Source organism: Trichoderma harzianum, assembly GCF_003025095.1.
Source record: "Trichoderma harzianum CBS 226.95 unplaced genomic scaffold M431scaffold_6, whole genome shotgun sequence".
Lineage (NCBI taxonomy): Eukaryota > Fungi > Ascomycota > Sordariomycetes > Hypocreales > Hypocreaceae > Trichoderma > Trichoderma harzianum.
Window position 1 is genome coordinate 2024532 of NW_020209254.1, and position 20446 is coordinate 2044977.

Here is a 20446-nt window from a genome sequence, read left to right on the forward strand (position 1 = left end):
ATGGCCTTACTCACCTGGTTCAAGGGTCTAAGTCGCGATGTTATTTATGGCAATATTGGGAGTACGAATATGCGCGTCGTGTCTAGGACAGCGCCCCCGGACGAGCGAGCTCTGTCGGCGTCTGTCCACGTATGCTTTCACTTGTACGGAGTAGTCTTGATCCCGACATCAGAACAGAGGGTCACTATCGCACTGTCGCGCAGCATGAAGGTGCCTGTTGTGCGGGGAGAGTAAGATTTGGTCACTCATTACAGAGTCGCAGCAGGCGGAGCACTAGCACTGGAAACGGACAACTGTTATTAGACCAAGGCCATGGATGTGAAGCAAGGATGTTTTTAATCTACGGAGTTCAGGCTGCTTCGATATGAGATTAGATGCGGGTTTTGTGGAATTGGTTGCGTACTACGTAGCACCAACTTATATTACTCCGAGAATCCTATGGTGCATTGATCCAAATGTTGAGGCTCGTTGTATGTCACTCCCCGAGCATTTGAATCATGTTTTCTACATGTAAAGTGAAGACTGCGCACGGCACGGATCCTCTATGAGCACGGTGCTTTTCCAGGGCACGGTTGATATAATCACCGGAATCTGGCTGTGCTGTATCGGATTCTGGTGAACGCAAGGCCCCTGGTTGGAGATCCTGGGCCATGAAGCAGTATCCAAGATGAAGACTAGGGCGGCTTGGGTGCGTATACTCGTCATCCATGAGAAGAAACAAGGGCCCCTCAATTTCAGAGAGTCAGCAGAGTTGCTCCGATAGTCCGCGTTTGTTGTCGGTCCAATGAATGATTGCTCTGTACGGAGTAGTTTGATTAAAATCAATACTACGCTTACATACACATCCCTATCTGTGTACTACTTGCAGTTGTCTCTTTAGTATTACAAGCACTATGGAGGCCTCGTTCCTGGATCATAAAGTGAAAATCAATCAGTGGCCTCCAAGCCCCGATCCAGCTGTGGCGCCAGCGATTGCAGAGCAAATCAGAACCCGGCGAGACCGCAATTCAGGGGAACAAAGTCCACTCCCCCAGCTCTAGCCGAACGCTACCAAAATGGCGTTGGCGCCATGAGGCGAGAGGCGAGGCAAGGCGAAAGACTCGCGTCTGGGCGTTGCATTGCTATTGGCGGGTGTTAATCCAGGCTGCGTAAAAGTGCACATGGACAGCAATAGATTGAGGTGCCTATGAATATGGACTTTGATATGTGAAAAGTGCCGTGGACTAAACGCAAGGTTACATCTTGTAAGTACCTAGGTAGGATTGAAGTCGTGATAATACCGCGTCTCTTACTAGAACGTCTCCACAGTGCTACGACTTGTTAATCATGGCCTGCACACCGACGGTTGGGGTCGGTGGGGAGAGGCTATTCTCATGGCCCAGCAAACAGCCAGTCATGATGGCAGCATCAGCCGAAGCAGCCAGAAAGTCGTCAGCTCTTGGTCCAACAGCCACTGAAGACATGGAAGACATCAAATGAACCAAGCCAGCTGCCCCCCTGACCCTGTTTGCCTGTACAGCACTGCACTGGACATTGATTCTGTACCTACGCCTAGCAGTGCAAGGACCTGACCTCTGATACCTGCTGGCCCATTTTATTGCTGCCCGCCGATCGATCTCTGCAGTCGCGTCAGCTTCTCCAAGGCCCTGATTTCCCACCGGCTTTTCTCTCTTCACCTTTTGCCCGCTTCTCTTCTTCTTCCACCCCCTGGTCGCCTCAACTCTTAGAGTATCGTATTGTCTTTGCTGTCTCCTTCTATCCCTCAACTCTCTCTCTTCTCGTTCCCAACTTCTCTATTATAGTCAGTCTGCAGCAACTGAACACTTTGGCTTCCCCCGTGCCAAGCTCCTGTGCTCTGTTCCCTTCCCAACTTGTACTCGTACGGGGCTCTGTCTGGGAGAAATTGCACTCGACTCTTATTTGCCAACAAGGGCATAGCAGCTCATTTCCGCCTGCGCCAGATCTCTCCAGCAAAACTCCAAAGCCCCCCCCTTTTGAGACACCCCCGGACGTGTGGACAATCAGCCCTTTCGATTCGAGCTGGTGCATCCCTGCCTGTGCTCGCACTGCCGTTTCAAGCGCCGTCGCCAATTTTGCCTTCCTTCTGCGGCCTCACGCCACGTTCGTCCTTGATACAAGCAGCTTGCCAGGTATACGGAGTTGCTGAGTCGGGCGTTGTTTCGATACTACCTACGAAGTCCGGCATTGCTATTTGATACCACAGGCACTCGTACTGTGCTACCTTGAACTCGTCGGTATACCTGCAAGTCCTGAGGACGACTCCAGAGGCCTGCAGCTCTCAAAAATTGCCGGTGCACCAGTTGGCCCAAACGCCCTTCTAGCGACCTCGCGGCTACTTTTCAGTTCAGTTCACCACTCAACTAGCATTGAGCACCTTCACCACACTCTCGCGGCTGGTCCAGTTTCGAGCCCTCCCAACGCCAACGAACAAGTTCAAACCTCGTGCCAACCTGCTACTGGATAGCAAGTAACATCGTCTTGTTCAGTAGGGGTGCCACACTGTGGGGAACGGCATTTTAGCACCGCGACAGGCGCTTTTGGACTGGTTCCGAGTGGCGTCTCTTTACACACGCACTGTCAGGCACGGGCGCAAACCACCAAAGCCTCCCATCTCGTGGCGTCTGAGCTAGCCGCTTTCCTTTCCCTCCTCCTGCTTTCCCTCCCACCATGAGCACCATCAGCGATCGCAATGCGCCGCTGTCCCCAGTTTCTGTAGGTGGAAGCGAGTGGTCCTTCTCACGGTACCAGGCCAACGACGACGGATCCTTTCCCAACCGCGGAAACCTCGTCTCGCCTCCCACCTCTGGAGGCTCCTCGGGAACCATGAGCATGAATGGCTTTCCTCCGGGGCCTACAAACACGGGGGGCCCGTCCCCGCCGCCGTCTGTCGGCCGATCCAGCAATGGCATGAACATGTACGCCAGGAGCGAGGCCGGAGGCGAGTCGCCAACCGCCGCCAACATCGACGAGGGCGTTCTCTCTGAGCATTACGTTGCCCTGAGGGTTTTCCTCACTTCACGCGATCCAAACGCCAAGCAGCAGCCCAACAAGGCCCGCGACAAGTTGCTACGACTTTCCCCCGTCCAATTCTTTGAACTCAGTACCGATGTCTACGACGAATTGGTGCGCCGCCAGGCCGCAGCGCGCATTCCGCCAAATGCGCCCAACATGCCGCCAGCCTTTCTGCTACCAGAGAAGACGTTCCACCCCAAGCGAAACCAGGCCCGTCAAAGGCTGTCGTCACTGGGACCTCCTCGATTCCGAGATCTTGCCGCCGATGTGTTCCACGAACTGGAGCGCAGATTTCCGCAGTTCGTGGGCAACGACATCCCACGGGGTGGAAGCTCCATGTCCAATAGAGGCGGCCCAATGAATCGCACAGGGACTCCCGTCAACGGCGAATACCCACCCAGGTCACAGAGTCGCATGCGAAGGCCGTCCAATGCCAGCTCGATTCGAGGGCCACCGCCCATTGACCCATATGGCGTCCCTCCATCGCCCAGCATTCCCAATGGCAACTACGCTCGGCCAATGCCGCGACATCCCACACAAAACAACACCATCGTTCCCAATAAAAGTACAATGATAGAAGAAGACGACGATGGTGCTGACGCATACGGAGGCGCAGATGGCCCTGATAATGGAGAAGTGAGTTTCTTCTTTTATTATTCAACTTGTGATGATGCGGTCCATGGTCTAGATTTCTAACTCATAATAGGCGGAAAAGAAGATTATTGAAGAATACGAGGCGCAAGTGAAAGATTTAAACTCCAAGATTTCAAGCATGGAAGAAGAAATAAAGAAAAAAGAAGAGGAAATGAGCAGTCTGCGTGATAACCACCAGTCACAGGCTGCGGCAAAGGACGAAGAGAAGCAGGAGTTGGCAGATGCCCGCTCAGACCTCGAAGGAAAACTCACAGAGGCAGAAAAGCTCAGCATCTCGCTCAAGCAAGAACTGGAGCGCATGCGCGAAGAACATGAGCAAGAGACCAAACAACTTCGGGAACAAGTTCGACAAAGCGTTAGCATGATGTCTTCTACGAGTGTAAACGAGGATTTGCAGCGAGAGAATGACGAATTGCGACACTCTCTGCAGCAGCAACAACAAGTAACGGAAGAAGTGCGAGCTGAAGCACAGGAGTTTCTGCGCGAGATGCGGCAGCTTTCTCAGCAAAGCGGTTCCACATACGAGAAACAGGCGGCGCTTGAGAAGACCATCGAGCAGCTCGAGAATGAGGTTCGAGATTGGAGAGAGCGCTACGCAAAAACCAAGACTCAGATCAGGAGCCTGCGAGGTTCTTCCGCCGGGTTCAGCGTGGATGGAGATTCCATCAAGCTACCGAGCGACAATACTCTGCTGGATGAGAATGGACGAGTCAGGGATGTCCACGTTACCAAATACCAAATGGCCATCGACGAACTCTTGCAAAAGGTCCGCGATGATCATCCGGAAAACGTCATTGATGCCATGAAAGGGGTCGTAGTCAGCGTCCGACGAATTACGAGAGACTTGGACGAGTCCGCGCCCCGTGGAAATGAGGCAGCTCAGCAGCAACAGGGAAAGCTCCGGGCCCGGATTTCTGCCACCGCAAATCACCTGATTACCGTCTCCAAGAGCTTTGCTGCAAGCTCTGGTATTACACCAATCTCTCTTGTTGATGCAGCGGCGTCACATCTCACAGTCGCCATTGTTGAGATTCTCCGAGCTGCCAAAATCCGACCAACCCCTGCCGAAGAGCTGGAGGATGAGGAGGACGGAAACGCAACGCCCATCGACTCCAGCGGCTTCTTCTCCCCGCGCAGTGTTGCTCGAGGCTCAACCACCCACGAGGGTCTGCCTCCAGCTCCTGCTTTCAAAAACCTTGCCAACATCAGAGCGAGCATCGAATCTTCGGCCTATAGCCCCGTCAACTCTCCTCGGACATCCATGGATGCGTATGCAAATGGGGCGCCCAACGGACACGGCGAGGAGCATCACGACGGCCAAATCGAAGGTCTGAAGGTACGGGTTTAGGGCGACGCCTAGTTTTGCAAAAGCAAAGAAAAACCAAAATACGACCCACAGGATGACTGACGATGGCCCAGACGTACCTTGAAGATCAAAACGCCCTGTTAATACCCGATATCCATAATGTGGTCAACTGTGCCCGCGCGGACGGTGATATCCGCCAAATCTCTACGCACATTGGCTCCGTCAATGGCATCGTGAGTAACATTGTCTCGGAAACACAGAAATACGGACGTGGCAACCTAGTAGTTCGCCTAAGCGACTGCCGAGACCGCCTTATCGAAGCCAACCGTCGAGGCCAGGAAATGGCAGATGCGGAAGTCGAAGAAAAGGAATGGAAATCTTGGACCCAGGCACTGCCACCGATTGCTTTTGAGATTGCCCGGGAAGCCATGGAACTTGTTGAGACTGTGGAGGAGCTGGCAGCGGCGTCACAAGACGCAGATGAGTTTTCATGAGGTTGACAAGCTGTCATTAATCATTAATTCAAAATATATGGCTTTTTTTTATGGAGGAGAGGCAGGAAGGAGTCCCTTGAAATTTCAAGGATCATGGGCGAGTTTCCCCAATGGTGTTATACTAGATGCTTCCCTTTTTTCGATCTTGGCGTCACTCCTCCCCGTGTTCTTTTTCTTTCTTTCTTTGGGGGCGGGAGGAGTCTCAATACCCCTTGTGTATATGTTTCTTGACAGCAAAGCTTTGTTTGTTGTTTCCTTTTTATTCCACATGATATGGAATGGCTTGTTGCCAGGTTTTACCGGGGTTGCGGGAAAGAAATGCCCTGACGAAGTTATGCAGTCAGGAGAAATGTGCCGTTCTGGCTTTTGCGATATAAGATGGAAGATGAAAGCATCGCCGTGCGGGTGGAGGGGGCTGGACAGAGCATTGTTTTTGTGCGATGGAGGGGAATTAGGTTTTCTGGCCTGTATACAGAGAGAAAGAGTAAATACCACGACGAATTGAAAGCTGGTTTTGTTTCCTGATAATAGTTTTGCCTCTTCTTGATCATGTTTCCGCTAGTAGTATATCGTTGATGAAGGAGCCAGGGGCAACATGTGCCAGGATTCCTTCTATAAGCCCTTTGAGGATCTCGCAAGATGCCCAACGCATAAATCTAAATCAGCCTACACGGACATCGTCACCCACACCGGCTCTGCTACTTAGGAGTCGGAGTCCATGATTGCGGTTGTAAATTACCTCTGAACAACACACCGCCCGGCTGGCCGTTCTGCCGAAGCATAAATATCGATCCTCGCACCTGCAGCATTCACGATCTTCTCTTTCCTTTTTTTTTTTTTTTTTTTTTTTCTTCTTCTGTAGCAAGCAACCTTCATCCACTCGCCCATTCTTATTCCAGTCGTTGCTTGCTGCTTCCACTTGACAAATAATATTCCACTCACGTTGCTTTTCTGTTCTTACTCAACGAGTAATATCGCCTTAGCTCGAGCAACTATAGTAGCATTATGGCTGGTTTTGTCCGCAACGTCGAGATCCACCTCCCGCCGTTGCCACTTACTGTAAATCAAGTCAATCAGGTCCTCGTTCAAGACCATCACACCACTGCCCGCGGTGCTACCAAACACGTCCAACACAAGAACGGAGTTGCCGCCGTGAAAGCCTATCACAAACAGGCAACTAATATAAATCTAAATAAATAGACAGAGTACATTAATAACATCGACAAGGGATAGTTTACTCGTTAAGCCAAGCGCCGCCACGAAGCCTTCGAACTACCGAGCATATAGGAATAACGTCGAACTATACTCTAAGACGAAATGGGTTCTGTTAAACGCGCTCTACCCCGGAAAGCTCTTATAGCATTAACAAGAGGCAACGAACAGATTCACCAACCACATTATTTCTGATTTTAGTGCAAATTACTTCGAGCACCACCCTTGTCCGAGTCGCAACCGAGCTCGCCCCCGAGCTCGCACGGAGCTGCCTTCTGTGAGCCCTGAACCCTGAACTCTTTGATCACTGGGACTGGCTTCGTTCGCCTTCTTTGCCGACTGTGCCTCTTCCCGCAGCCAGTCTGTCTGCCACCGACAACAAGCAGCAACCTGCCACGAGTCTGACTCTTCCCCTGGCATTGTCCTTGGTGATAGGTATAAGCAGCCAAGCGGATGACAGAAAAAGCAAGACCGCAAAATGGATACGTATATACATTCAGTAATATAAGCACCTAACCACCTTGTAGAACACCTATTCAGCCAGCAGCCGAACTTTATTATATAAATATTATAGCAGTTATTAATATATATATATAGTAGCAGTTATTAATATATATATATATAGTAGCAGTTACTAGAGAAATATAGATATAATAGGGAAATGTAGATATAGTAGGGAAATGCAGATATAGTAGGGAAATGTAGATATAGCAGTAGGCGTATGGTTCACCTCTTCCCGGTCTCGTTTTTTCTGTCCTCCGCTTGGTAGCCCAGGTAATTTTAGTGCTGCTGCTGACTACGAGATAGCACAGTAAAGGCCCAATTAACTTGACTGAAATTCCATCTCATCTACTCTGCGTCTGTACACCGATTAATGCACGTCGCACAGTCCGGCCTAGGAACCAGCAAGAAAAATCTCAGGCTGGGGAGTGGATAGTGTACCAGATCATGTAGCACAGATTTCACCTCCATTGTCTTTTCCCGCAGTGCTACTCAAGCTACTGTACTGGTATAACTCGCCCAGATCCCTGGACGGATCCCCCGCGTCACGAGAACGGGATCTCATCCTAGAAGGGCAACTAATCCCTGTTCCCGCTCTGGTGGGATGTGGACGGGACGCAACCAGACATTGGCTCGAAAGTAATGGCGCGTCCACTAAACAAGCAAAAAAGATCAAAGGCAAATGCAGCAAATTGTGAGCAGCACAAAGCATACAAGTCACAGCTAGGCCCCATTGGGTGCGTTGGTGAACGGATTGGCAAAGGCGAGTTGCCGGATTCGGCTTCTGCTGATGTGCAGCATTTGCGCTACGCCTGACCGAGTACATACACACGGTCTTGCTTTTTCTTGTGTGACAATGAATTTCGTCTCGTGAACGGCTTGCGGTGTTGGTTCCCATGGCCATAGCCATATTCTCGAGAGTCATTTCCACCTCCGGGCTTCCCCAGCAATGCCGACGCAGGTACATCCAGAAAAGGCAGCCGCAACAGGTGAACGCAGGTACCCTTTCTAACACCGTCGGCAAAAATGAAAACGCCCCCAAAGAGCTATTGCCACCACCACCTGTTTTTTTCTGCCTGGTTCTTCTTTTTTTTTTTTCCTCCCCCATGGGCGTTGCTTGTGCTCAAACTCTCTTTCCCCCAATTCCCTCTCCTTTGTACCGATACCCTTGGTCGGCCCGGATTTCCCACTTGCTCCTCGACGTCAGCGTGGTAGCTGGTACCTGCCTTAGTCGTGCGTTGGAAGTTCGAAAATTTTGCGATTTGATTCCATGCTTGGGGGCTTTCTTCATCTTTTCGCTGACGCTTCGACTTGCTTTTCTACAAATCCTACATACTAAAGTAACGTCCTTTATTCCATCGTCCTCGAGAGAGACATCACGCCCTTCGTCTTATTCGTCTTGTTCTTCCTCCTCCCCCCCTTTTTTTTGGCATTTTCCTCCCTCAAAACGACGAGGCAGACTCCAAAGCGACAACCCGTCTCCTCTGCTTTCGATTGGATTCCCTCCGCCGTGTTTGTTGGACGCAGCTAGCCGCATCTCGTGGGGCGGAAACCTTCTCTGAGGGCGGACTGTTTCAGAGCGAACAGCATCTTTTCTCTCCATTGCTGTGGTTCCGATCATTTTCGGCAAGCTGGGCGAGCAGCACAACCAACAGCACGTTTCAGCCTCTTCATTCCTGGCCGACCCGAGGCCTTTTCTTTGAACGGCGATTTTTTTGCGTCTGTAGCCGTCTTCCGTCGGAGTCCCCGAGAAACCCTGCCGCCCGCCTTATATCCTGGCCACACACACATCCAGTCGTTGCAGGGCACGCTGTGGGTACTTTGCGCCGTGCGATGGAGGCAGAGCCTCGCTGCGAGACCATTTACACGACCAACAAGGTGTCTATTATAGGCGCCAAAGGCCGCCTGGAGGAGAGCCCTGCGCAGATGGATGCCCCTCTGCATTCTCCTGCGCCGTCGTCATGTGCGCCTCCTGAGAGGGGCGCCGAGCGCGCTGCTCAAGATGTGGCAGAAGAGTGTCCACCACAAGGCGACAGTTCAAATACTGAGCCCGTCGCTCAACAAACTGAGGCTGCGCAAGAGCAGCTTCCTACGTCCTTCGACAGCCTTACATCGAAAAACTGCGCACCTGAAGCAATAATGGCTGCAACCCTAACCCTGGAGGAAATACCTCTTCCAACACTGGATGCAGTGGAGGAACCAGCGCAAACTGTAGCTTCGCAGCTGCAAGATGAGAACCCAAAATCGATTGAAGGATTCCCTTCTCCAGTGCCGGTGCCAGAGCTTCTACCCGAAGATGAAATTGATTTGGTCAGATTTTGTAGCTCATCGGAGCGCTACAGCTCTCCAACTACAAGAAGTAGTCGGGCCAGTTCGCCTCTGAGCGAGCCAGATACGCATGGAATCGCATACTCATATGACGGCCCCGTTGGCCATCAAGTGCTACATATCCGACCGACACCTGAGCAGTGGGCCGATTTCCCTGCTCTTCTCTCTTTCGCCCGAAGCCTTCACGCCGAGCTAGACGGATGCTTCAAAATCGTGCTTCCGGAAGAGCTCCAAGAGCCACTCCCAGAGAAAACATCCCAGTTTGCCCCTGCCAATGCCTACAGAATACGGCAGATCAATCACAGGACGTTTTGGCAGGTCAGCACCGTACCGAGTGATGGCTCCTTTTCCTCTTCGGAGCCAGATGGCGAGCTGTCGGGTAGCGTCGAGGAGAAGTTCAAAAAGCTCAAGACGCTCTTTAATAAGAGCAAGGATAGGCAGATGCGGAATGTGCGATACCGAGTCGATGTCCCCGCGTGGACTGCCAAGCAGAGACTGGAAGCTGGAGTACCAGAACGAAGCCCCATTCATCCTTTGGCAGGCGATAAATTGGACAAAACAAAGGCCATTATTCCGGGAATACACACGCCCTACGTGTACGAATCCGCTCAGCACTTTGGCGCAACGTTCCAGCTCCACGCCGAAGACTTTCGCTTGTCGTCTCTGAATCATTTATACAAGGGCCGCAAGATATGGATTGTGGTTCCTTCCACTGCTGTTGATATTGCGGAGGAGGCATTGAATAGGAAAGGAAAGTGCTCGCAGTTTATGCGTCACAGAGCCGAGTTTTTCTTCCCTGAGAAGCTCAAGAAAATGGGCATACCATATCGAATCGTGGACCAACGACCAGGAGAGACGATTGTCATTTTGCCGGATGCTTATCATGAAGGGTTCAGCACAGGATACACCTTGGCTGAGGCCAAGAACTATGCAGATCCGGACTGGACAGCGGACACTTATCAACCATGCGAGTTGAGTTGCCAACTGTTAACGGCGATACCCGCCGACTATATGCGACCTTTGCGAGAGGGAGAGGACAGACTGGATCTGTGTGCTGGCTATAACGTAGTCAGTGGCGACCAAAAGCAACTACCTCAGCAGCCCGTGGGAGAAGCACAGTTGAATGAGTCTGTGTCACTGGATATACAGTCTAGTCAAACGCTCAAACGACCCATGGAGAACGCTATTTCGGACGAAATAATTGCCAAATTTCCCAGACTCGAGTAAAAGTCTATTTTCTATTATACCTGCAGACGATTTAAGGGTTTTGATGTTGACGGCCTCTTCTGAAGGGATGTTGGGCCCTATTTTGTTTCCCTACCTGAAACATTTTGGGCTCTTTATTCACATACATGACATGACATGGTAATGAGAAAAGCAAAGGGGCATCTCTTGGGTGGAAAAGGGAGAAACTGAAAGTGAAGCAGTGAATTGATTTAAGGAGTAATTCGGGTCACGACATTTGGGAAATACAGCGTTGGTTTGGGTGGTGGAGTTTCTTCGGAATGGACATAGATGGATGGTTGGCGTTGGATTTAGTGGGAGAATCACGATTCTCTCTTTTTTGTTTTTAAATACCATTTTTCTTTTTTGAGCAGCATATCTTGAACTAGGATGATATACTAGGACAGGACATGGAGATGGAGATGAGCATGACAAAAGTGCTTAATTAAGATGATGTATTCATATTTTTCTTCTACATCTCCTTTTCATCTTCTCCTTCTCTTCTTTCTACTTCTTCCCTCTACTCCTCTTTCTTCGTTAATGCATTAGTTTCGTAATGAAATCCATCCACGTAGAATAATTATATAAGCAAGACATGTAACCCAACGTTATGCTTCATAGATTCATGTATCAATCACATCCTCAGGACCGCCAGGATCACAGAGTTTCACACTTCACGTCGTTCCGTATCGTCTCCTCTCTCATTTTAGAATCCTCCGTGTCTCTCCTGATTCTGTCGAGCCATCTCATCCCGGAACGCATTCCTCGAGCCCGTAGTGTTCTGGTGCTCAAAGTTCTCGTGAATGGGCGTTCCAGCCAGACTACCCAGGGCCTCGCTATCACGGCGGTTGGGGAGCGGCGCATCATGGTACTCGTCACCGAGGTGGTCGTCGGCGTTGTGCAGCTGAATGCTGCCAGCATCCTTGTGAGAGCGGAAAATGTTGTTGCGGCGAGTCTTGCGGCCGCTATAACCGTGGCGAGAGCGGCTCATGATGTTGCCGAGCTCGATGCGGCGGGCCTTGCGGTTCCACAGGAAGAGGCCGACGACGATGAAGACGATGCAGCCGAAGGCGACGGGCAGGGCGATGGACAGGGTCTTACCCTTGGGCACCTGGGGTTCCGGGTTCTGGGGCAGGCCGGGGGGCGCAAAGGCCACGGGCAGGGCGATTGAGGAGTTCTTGTCGTTTGTGCCGCGGGGGGCGGCGAGGAGGGTGATTGTGATGTTGTTGAGCTTCTCGCCCTGGAGCATATCGGTCTTGACCTCGAGGGGCCAGAAGCCCCAGGAGGCGGGCACGCGCTGGTCGTCGAAGGTCTTGAGCTTGACCCATTCGTTGCTGGTGCGGTTGAGGTAGTCTAGGCGGACGGTGATTTCGTAGGTGGAGTTTGACTTGGGGACTGACGTCTTGTTGTAATAGTCAGGGTCCCAGGTAACTGGTTGATAGATGGTCAATTAGTCCATCTGTCTTTTGTCTCCTATACCAATTGTTCCATGCAATTTCAAACTCACTGTAGTAGATGTTGCCCGTCGTCAGCGTGCTGTTCTTGTAAGGCGTGCAAAACGGAGCGTCCTCGCCGTCCTTGTTGTAGCAGCGCGAAAAGACGCCGTCCTGGTTCTTGGACGTGGCGGTGGGATTCGGGGGCAGACCCGTGCTGGTGAAGATGTCGCCCCAGCTGGTCCAGGTGAAGACGGAGGCGGTGATGTCGTGCGGCGCGACGTCGACCAGCGTGGGCGTGCCGCTGACGGTGGTCATCTTGGGCGTGACGGTCTTGACGGGCGTGCCCTCGTCGCCGACGGTGACCCAGGGAGCGGTTGGGTCTGCTCGAGGCTGGAGGTGGTTTGCGCGACGATGCATCTCCAATTGAGGCTCGGGGGTGGCCTTGGGCATTGCGGTGGCGGAACCGCAGAGGGCGGCTGCGGCGCCGAGGATCGCGATGGCGTGCATTGTGGTGTTTTGATGCTTCTTCTTTCTCTTCTCTTTTTCAAAATACGAGCATGAAATTCAAAACTTCAACTTGTAGACGCGTCGAGAGATGGTGTGGGCCGAGACAAGGAGAGATTATTCGTCTCGCGCCGTCCAGCTAACGAATGTGATACAATTCAATTGCAGCAAAGACGCAACAAAAAAAGAGAGAAGAAAAGAGGGCGAGATATAGGGAGAGGGAGAGAAAAGGAAGAAAAGAGGCGGAGGAGAAGAAGAAAAAGTTAACAACAAGGCACGCAAAGTTTCACCACTCATCCAGCCAAGACCAGCTTAGTACGGAGCTTCTCTCGTTGCATTGCATATCAATTGATCCGCAAGATACTGTTCCTATCCACACAAGCAAAAAGGAACTTTTAGCACGGCGACTAAACCCGCCAAGCTCACAAGGTTAATTCAAAGCGTATTGCCCAAACGGGAACAGCGAGGCTTTTTCTCGACGCTCTAATTTGATGGGCGAGCGAGGCGAAGAAGGACAAAACAAAATGCCGCTGCATCTTAAGCTTAGCGTTTGACTTGTCAAGTTGGAGTGGAGCAAAGCGTGAGCAAGAAGAAAAGCAGAAGAAAGGGGGTTAAGCTTCGTATTGTTTTCTTTTTCCAAGTTTTGTTCTTTTGCTTCTAGCTTCTCTCGCCTTGTTTTGACAACATGCGGTGAACGATATACGCACAGAATCATTGCTCTATCTCTCTCCCCGCCTCCCCTTGTATCAGGCTTAATCCATGTAATAGCAGCGTAGAGCAACAAAAGTTCGGGTTTTGCCGTACTTGGCGCACGAGCACCTGCATTAGCTAGGGGTTCTTAGCGAAGCGATGCTTCGTAGCGAGGGGAAATGATTCAGCCAGTTCTGTTCGATGCAAATCATCATGTGGTTCGCCAAGCGTTGGATGAGAAAATATGATGCGCATCAACAGGCATTCCATTGATTGATGATGAATGCATTCTCACATATTCCAGCACATTTACTTCGTTCAGTAATTCACATTCGCAGTCATTGACCTAGACTCCTAATACATAGAGCCAGTGTGGGTGAAGATGTCCGTGTTGGCTGATTTATGCGTTGGGCATCTTGCGAGGTCCGCAAAGGGTCCATAAAAGGAATCCTGGCACCTGTTGTCCCTGGCTATCGCAGTCTTTGCCAAAGATTGAAACCTCCAGAAATACCACCTTTGTACGAGTCATGTTTCCCAAGTTCTACCGAGCCGACTATGGGGGAATCGCCTATCATATGTGTATAGCATATGCCTATACAGCTACGTGGGGAGTGTCTTCATCTTGAACATGGGCATCGTTATTCATTATTAGTAGCTAGCAATGTCGAGCTTCAGACTATCCGCACGCATCTTCTAGCTTAAATGCATTATCGAGTGAGCATCATCCTTCATAATTCCGTTCCTTGGTATATCCGTCTTCCTGAAATTGTCTTTGTTCTCATTGACCCTTGAATCATACAAATACACATGTAGATGGCTTTTGGCGAGGCCTTGGCCCGAGTTCTTCCACACAAAAAAAAAAAAAAAAAAAAAAAAAAATTGTTCGTGTTTCGAATCGAAAGTCCTAAGTGTGATAATCATCCTCCTTGAACTTGATTGAACAGTAAAAGAGAATCGATCAGGGTAAATCATCAATCTATGAGATGTTAGTATATATCGTGAGGTCTCTTTGGTGGGAAGATGGGCAACTCACCTTTGTTTGTTTTAGTAGTTTGCGCACTCGGCAGACAACTTCTCAACTGGCACTGCTTGCCATAGCCAGACCCATGGTCACTGGCTATCTAATTCTGTCAAAGGTCTTCAAATGTTGAATCCCTGCCTCACGCTTGGATAAGATGCTGGGCATCTATGGCGTTATAGTACGGATGGGCATTCCGTCATCACAAAACTCAACGGCCCGTCCCTTGCGTTTGTTTGCGCCGCTGCCCTGGATGTCAATTGCTCCGAAATACTTTGAAAAGGCGGTCATCTCATCCTCCAGTTCCACCTCCTCCGAGGCGGACGAGAAGATGTCGTCGTCGTCGCTGTCTTCGAATACTTGGCTATGCATGGACGTAGCAATCTCCTTGCCCTTTCCCATCGGGTCCGTGAGCGTCTGAGCCTGCTCGTCTTGCCATTGATAGGGCTCGCCACCAGAGAATCCAGCAATTTGCTTTGAAAATCCGCATTAGATTCGACCTCGTAGATCTTTCACTCGAAAGAAAGCCATATGAAACTTACTGGGTTCTGAATGGCTTGCGACGCGGACGCTGCAGACGCCTCTAGAAACGACTCGCGTCTCTCGCTGAATCTCACCACGGGCAGCTTCTTGAAATACCTTGCCGCAAACTCTGCCTTTCTAGCCTTGTCCTTTGCTTCCCATTCTGCACGAGCCTTGGCCAGAGCGGCGGCTCTCGCGGCGGCAACCTTGGCGCGTTCTTCGAATAGCTTGGCCGCAATCTCGGTGCTTTTACACTCCTGAACGGGGCATTCGTAAGGTGTCACCTGGCGCTTGATTCGCTGACGCTTGTCTTCTGGGAACATGTCGCATTCAGAAGGGTGCTGAGATGGGAGGCCAAGAGCGCAGCCCTGTCTGAGGAGCATTCTGTTCTCGCCGCAGCGATCCCAGCTGTAGTGCTTCCAGTAGCCGCAGTATCTGCACTTGACAATGTACTCTGCACACATGTTGATTTCGGTGGACAGTGTAGACAATGGCAAATGTTGAATCGTGATGGCTTCTTGCTTCTCTGGTTCTGGTATGTGGTGCCTCTTTGGTTGAAGGAGTGATGTGTGCTGCAAAATATGGGTAGAGGAAAATAGGGAGAGGAGGAGGAGGAACTTCTGGGAGGTGCACTGCTCTAGTGACTTCAAATTCAACCTTCAGAAAGATACAACGAACTTCGTGGCAGAATCAACTGCCAAACCGCCTACAGTTGTCAACCTTCTGCGTACGACAGCTGCTTGATTACCCCTAGAAATTATCGGCCAAAGGGGCAGCCATGTGCTGGAGGAGAAGCTCTAGAATACTTGGCAGAAGACATGTTAGTGTGAAATTTGACAGAAAGTACCCGTCAACTGCAACGCAGCTCACTTCCTCTTCACTTTTGGTTGCTTGGCAAAAGAGATCGTCAATGGTAGATGTTCGTGTAGTAGCTAGCCATAGTTGGGATGAATTTGCGTGTTTGCACCCACATGGTAGCCAACTGCAGTGAATAAACAATGTTTTGACATCGATCCATCATGGAATAGGAAGAGTGGCAAGTAATTGTTCTTTGTTTCTATTCCCTGGACAAAAATAGCCAAATTCTGAGATCAGGATATATCAGGTGCTCTTCAATTGTCTATTCTCAGTTCCGGCCCTCTTGTTCAGTCCAACCTACTAGGTTTATAAAGAGCTGGCTCTCAAGTTCAAATAGTCACACGGTATCTAAAAGCAGTGCATGACAAAGATACAAGAGTTCAACTTTGTGTGTTCCCATCAATGGATAACAATTCCTCAAAGGGATTGTGTTGGGCAGCGTGAATTAATTAGGCCAACCTAGTGCCTTCTTTGTTGTATTAACAATGCCGATTTGCAAATGTCCAAAAATATATACATATTTGGTTCATTTTGCCTTTGTCTTTACTTTTGAGAGCCTTGGCTCTACTTCTCGTGGGCGAATACTTTATGCGCCTCTCACCCAACAGAAGCTAGAATATGACCTCTCTCGTATCATCAAAAGTTTCAAGTAATACTGGCTTAATCTACAATGAAGATGCAATTTGCTAAAGATCATCTCGTACAGGCTCTTTTCATCAAGTGTAATTAATGAGAGGATTATAACGGCTTCTAGAAGGAAAGACTCGCTAGCAACACTTGTTGGAGATGGTCCTCGGACAGGTGATTCATCAGCAGTTCCGAAATATCTGGGAAAGTTGACATCTATTATTCCACAGGCAAAACCAATCCATTCTGGTCTCAATGAGCTAATAAATAAAAAGAATTTGCCGCGTCCTTTGAGCAATCAAACAGCATATCGCTTCGACATTCTCTCGTGTCTACAATCCCAAGTCTAGGAGAAAATAAGAGGACCATAAGTAGGAGAATTCTTACAATTTCAGAACCAACAAATTCCTGATGCCCCGAAATAAATCCTTGGTTGCCACAACTCTGACTAATTGCAGAGAGGCTGGCTGCCCTTCGGAGATTTTTTCCTTCTTTAATTGATGACGACGGCACAGCACAGTCAGACTCCGGCGATAAGGAATTTTGCGGGCGTTGAATCCTTACGATTCTGATTGTGTGCCGAAAACGACATATTTACCCTAGCCGTCCACGCAGGATGCTGGGCCACAGCCTCGTCCTTGCATGCCTTCTAACTTCCAGTATAGGTATGTCCTCCAAATCCCATATCTGCTGATACCAGGACCAGGTCTACGGAGATGTGTGGAGCATGGCAATCCCACGTCGGTTCTGGCCGAGAGCATCACGCCAAAGGACGCCAAAGGCAACTCGTATACCCGCAAGCCGTGGCGGAACGGCGCAGATCGAGCCTGGTAATGCCGACTGAAGCCTCATCCCCGCATTGTTCATGCAGAGACATCCTCTGCTAAGGCCCGGGTGTATCCCGTAGCTGGCTGATCGTCCGTTGATCCCTGTAAAATCACACTGGCAAGGGTTTCGGTGTCTGGCTGCGGTCGCTCACAGCGTCAGCCAGCTTCTCGTAAATCTGACGGAGACAGCCGGTGTCCAAACTCGATCCGAAACATCTGTATCTGGTCCTCCTAGCCAGCCCTTTGCCCAGGCGGTTTCTAGCGGCAAAACGAGGCCAAATGGCGGCTGTAGCAGGTAAATTGCCATCAGGCTGTGGCTCGCATGGCAGGGCCAGCCAATGCCTACATTAGGATGCGCGTGTGTGTGGTTGGGTTGATCACAAGATATCCAAAAAGGAAAACATACATGAACATACATGTAGGGGCGCCACAACCACGACGAGACCCTGGTAGATGGGAGGATTGAGGGAAACCGGGAAGTTTTGATATGGAACCAGGGCCTGCAGCCGCACTTTGACGCTGTAAGTCGAGGCTGGGAGCTCTCCCTAGTATTTCTTCTCGCCTCCCAACTTTCTTCTTCTCTTTCTTCTTTTTTCTTTTTCTTCTCTTTTTCACCATCTTTCCGCCAAAAAGGCACACACAATTATTATTTGACTTCAATTTTTCTCCTCCCCTGCTTGTGGCAAAACACAGGGCACAGAAGAGGCGAATGATTTATACGCAAGGTATATCCAGACGAAGCCCTAGCAGCCAGGCAGGCTACCACGAGGCACGCACCTGCCCACGACCATGAGAAGTACCAACCTCTCCTCTGTTCTTTTTTTTCCTCCTCTTCATCACTCTTGAACCCAATGCTTGTCCTGCTTCCCCTCTTCTATCCCAATAGCCACATCCTCCAAATCCTTTCCGATGCATTGGCCAATTGAGCCGATATGCAGCATGAATCTTTCGTGCTAACAAGGGCCTTCCGCGGCTGCATAATAACGAACCAACCGGCGGCTGAGCTTCAGAGAGGGGGAAATGACATGGACGAGATGAATAACGCAGCAGGGCTCTTCTTCCCCCTCATCAGACTGGGTGATTCTATCGTTCGTCGTTTACTCATTACCATATATGGATATCTACCTATGCTGATGCCTTCCCTATGCCCTTCCCTTCCCTTCCTTTCCTTATCCCTATACAACGCCAACCAGAAGCTGATGTTGGCCGACATGGTCCATTATTAGGCGAGAATTACCATTACCCTTCCTCATTATCCGCCGTCCGAGCCTCTCAACTTTGAACTCCCATCTTCTCCCGCCAATCCCTTGCCGCTTGGGCAATCTGCAAAGCCGCAGCTTCGATCCGCCGTGCTCGTTCCAAAAGACTATGATCCCTTCGCGTACCGGATGGCCTCTTGAGCTGGGCAATCATTTCGAGTACGGCCATGTGGTCCACGACCTTGTCCGGGTCTCTCATGCTCTCTCCTCCTCGATCCCGGCTCCCTGACACGGGAGTCCTCCTCCCAGATGCATTACAAGCGTGCTCGACCCCATCATAAAGACAGTTGCTACACGGTCCCGTCGCCCCCGGCGCTTGGACGATTCCTTCTGGTGATACAACGCACTGGGGAGAGATGCCTTGCCCGGCACGGCAACGGCTGCAGCGTCGGTTGCTGGTGTTTTGCTCTATGCCCCTCTCGTACATCATGATTGCTTCTGCCACTCGAACTTCCGCGAATGCAGGCTCTTCCCGCCATCGCCATCTCCCCCATCTGCGGACGGTAGGAAGTGGGCTCAACGCTTCGATGAGATAAGACCACGGCCGCGCAGAGGGTGGCACGGACACGTCGTCAAAGACGCATAGGGCGTGCATTTCCCTCATGGCCAGATCACCTGGGTCGTCCGGGTGGTCGCTTGCGTGCCGCTCCAGTCCTCCAGGCCAGCCTTGTATTGAGGGACCATGATCAGCATCATTGTCGCTCTCTTCCGCATCGTACTCCATCTCTAGTTGGATCTGATGCATTGAGCGGCCGGCAATGACAGCTGAAGGGTTGGGCATTTGGTTGTCGAGGACAAGGGGAGGAAGCTTCAACGCAGAGCTGCGGGCCTGGACACCTGGAGCCGCCATTGCCATTGTCGTCGGCACCGCATCACCTGTAGATGGATCGTTGATGCTCATTTTCACCACGGCTCGGTAGAGAGACTTGCGAGAAACAACGGCTCAGCAGGGCTCACGGCGCATGTTGCTCCGTCACACATGTGGCAGGACGACAGCCCCAGACCCAAGAGACGACAAGACACCACAAGATGCTGACGCAAAAAGGGAACAGAAGAGGCGACCTCGGGGACTGGGGCATGGTCGTGTTTTTAACCTATTCAAGAAAAAGAGGACGGAGCACGGCAGCGAGGTATATGTACCATTTTGCCGCTCTATTGGCCTTGGTACACGTTGCTAGCTGTGGCCCTGCACTCCCGCAGCTGCTGGATGCGCGTGGGGGAGGGGGTATGATATTAAGCTGGATCCAACTTGACTTTGGGGCCCGGGAGACCAACAAGCTGTGAGCAGACTCCGACAGCTCGGCGATGCGCCCCCCTTGCCGGACGACTACCGCTGGCCAGGGCAGAAAGATTAGGTAAGTCTAGAGTAACGAAAACAGCTCCCCAGGCACGGCTCCATCCGAGCAAGGTCCTGGTCCCGCCGATTTCTCGCAGCTACATCGCGAGAATGGGAGCCGGCAGCCTGTTTTGGGGGCCGGCTTTGGGCGTCTTGCCAGCCCTTTTGGGGACTTGGATGGGAGGGAGGGGCGCCAAGGACTACAGTACGGGTACAGGTAACAGTACAGTATGAAGAGGGAGAGGGAGAGGGCTGGCGAGGCGAAGGAGAGGGAAAAAAACGCTCCATTACCCCGTACTTTGCCAGGCGTCCAGCCGTCTCCGGATTTTCGAGCTTGTGGAGCCTCCCTCGACTTCGAAGGAGCGCGAGCATTCAACGGGCGCCCTTGTGCATATGTATGCTTGCCCTTGGCGGAATGTCACATCCGCCGCTTCATGGAATTGGCCTGTGGTACAGGTAACGCTTCAGCAGATGCAATGTAAGGCCGACTCGAGGGAGCTTGTGAGCAACTAGCAGCACTCGACTACATGTACAGACGCACGCCCAAACAAATACGAAGGGGAAGGGGGCTGTCGATTCGGATACAGCTCAGGCTGCCTCTCCCCCGCATTCGGTCC

General features: G+C 51.1%; 7 protein-coding genes across 7 annotated transcripts; 3 read left to right on the forward strand and 4 right to left on the reverse strand.

The window, feature by feature from the left end:
• Nucleotides 1-2688: 2688 nt before the first annotated feature.
• On the forward strand, nucleotides 2689-5487 carry M431DRAFT_85204 (hypothetical protein; the record flags this gene model as incomplete). Its single annotated transcript, XM_024923528.1, has 3 exons — nucleotides 2689-3669; nucleotides 3740-5023; nucleotides 5107-5487. 3 exons carry the CDS (start codon nucleotides 2689-2691, stop codon nucleotides 5485-5487), a joined length of 2646 nt encoding a protein of 881 aa, XP_024774822.1.
• Nucleotides 5488-7921: 2434 nt separating this feature from the next.
• On the forward strand, nucleotides 7922-8898 carry M431DRAFT_438177 (hypothetical protein). Its single transcript, XM_024915167.1, has one exon. The coding sequence runs from the start codon at nucleotides 8097-8099 to the stop codon at nucleotides 8760-8762; it is 666 nt and encodes a 221-aa protein (XP_024774823.1). The 5' UTR covers nucleotides 7922-8096; the 3' UTR covers nucleotides 8763-8898.
• A 441-nt stretch (nucleotides 8899-9339) lies between these two features.
• M431DRAFT_85875 (hypothetical protein) lies at nucleotides 9340-10755 on the forward strand (the record flags this gene model as incomplete). Its single annotated transcript, XM_024923611.1, has 1 exon — nucleotides 9340-10755. The coding sequence occupies one exon, from the start codon at nucleotides 9340-9342 to the stop codon at nucleotides 10753-10755; it is 1416 nt and encodes a 471-aa protein (XP_024774824.1).
• Nucleotides 10756-11458: 703 nt separating this feature from the next.
• M431DRAFT_85129 (hypothetical protein) lies at nucleotides 11459-12605 on the reverse strand (the record flags this gene model as incomplete). The annotated part of the gene is made up of 2 exons (XM_024923520.1): nucleotides 11459-12183; nucleotides 12260-12605. 2 exons carry the CDS (start codon nucleotides 12603-12605, stop codon nucleotides 11459-11461), a joined length of 1071 nt encoding a protein of 356 aa, XP_024774825.1.
• A 1963-nt stretch (nucleotides 12606-14568) lies between these two features.
• On the reverse strand, nucleotides 14569-15386 carry M431DRAFT_84830 (hypothetical protein; the record flags this gene model as incomplete). Its single annotated transcript, XM_024923478.1, has 2 exons — nucleotides 14569-14874; nucleotides 14943-15386. 2 exons carry the CDS (start codon nucleotides 15384-15386, stop codon nucleotides 14569-14571), a joined length of 750 nt encoding a protein of 249 aa, XP_024774826.1.
• A 2324-nt stretch (nucleotides 15387-17710) lies between these two features.
• On the reverse strand, nucleotides 17711-18499 carry M431DRAFT_508557 (hypothetical protein). Its single transcript, XM_024919127.1, has 2 exons — nucleotides 18461-18499; nucleotides 17711-18322 (listed from the first exon to the last, which is right to left on the reverse strand). Exons 1-2 carry the CDS (start codon nucleotides 18485-18487, stop codon nucleotides 18188-18190), a joined length of 162 nt encoding a protein of 53 aa, XP_024774827.1. The 5' UTR covers nucleotides 18488-18499; the 3' UTR covers nucleotides 17711-18187.
• A 7-nt stretch (nucleotides 18500-18506) lies between these two features.
• On the reverse strand, nucleotides 18507-19394 carry M431DRAFT_482293 (hypothetical protein; the record flags this gene model as incomplete). Its single annotated transcript, XM_024916034.1, has 1 exon — nucleotides 18507-19394. The coding sequence occupies one exon, from the start codon at nucleotides 19392-19394 to the stop codon at nucleotides 18507-18509; it is 888 nt and encodes a 295-aa protein (XP_024774828.1).
• Between the last annotated feature and the right edge of the window lie 1052 nt (nucleotides 19395-20446).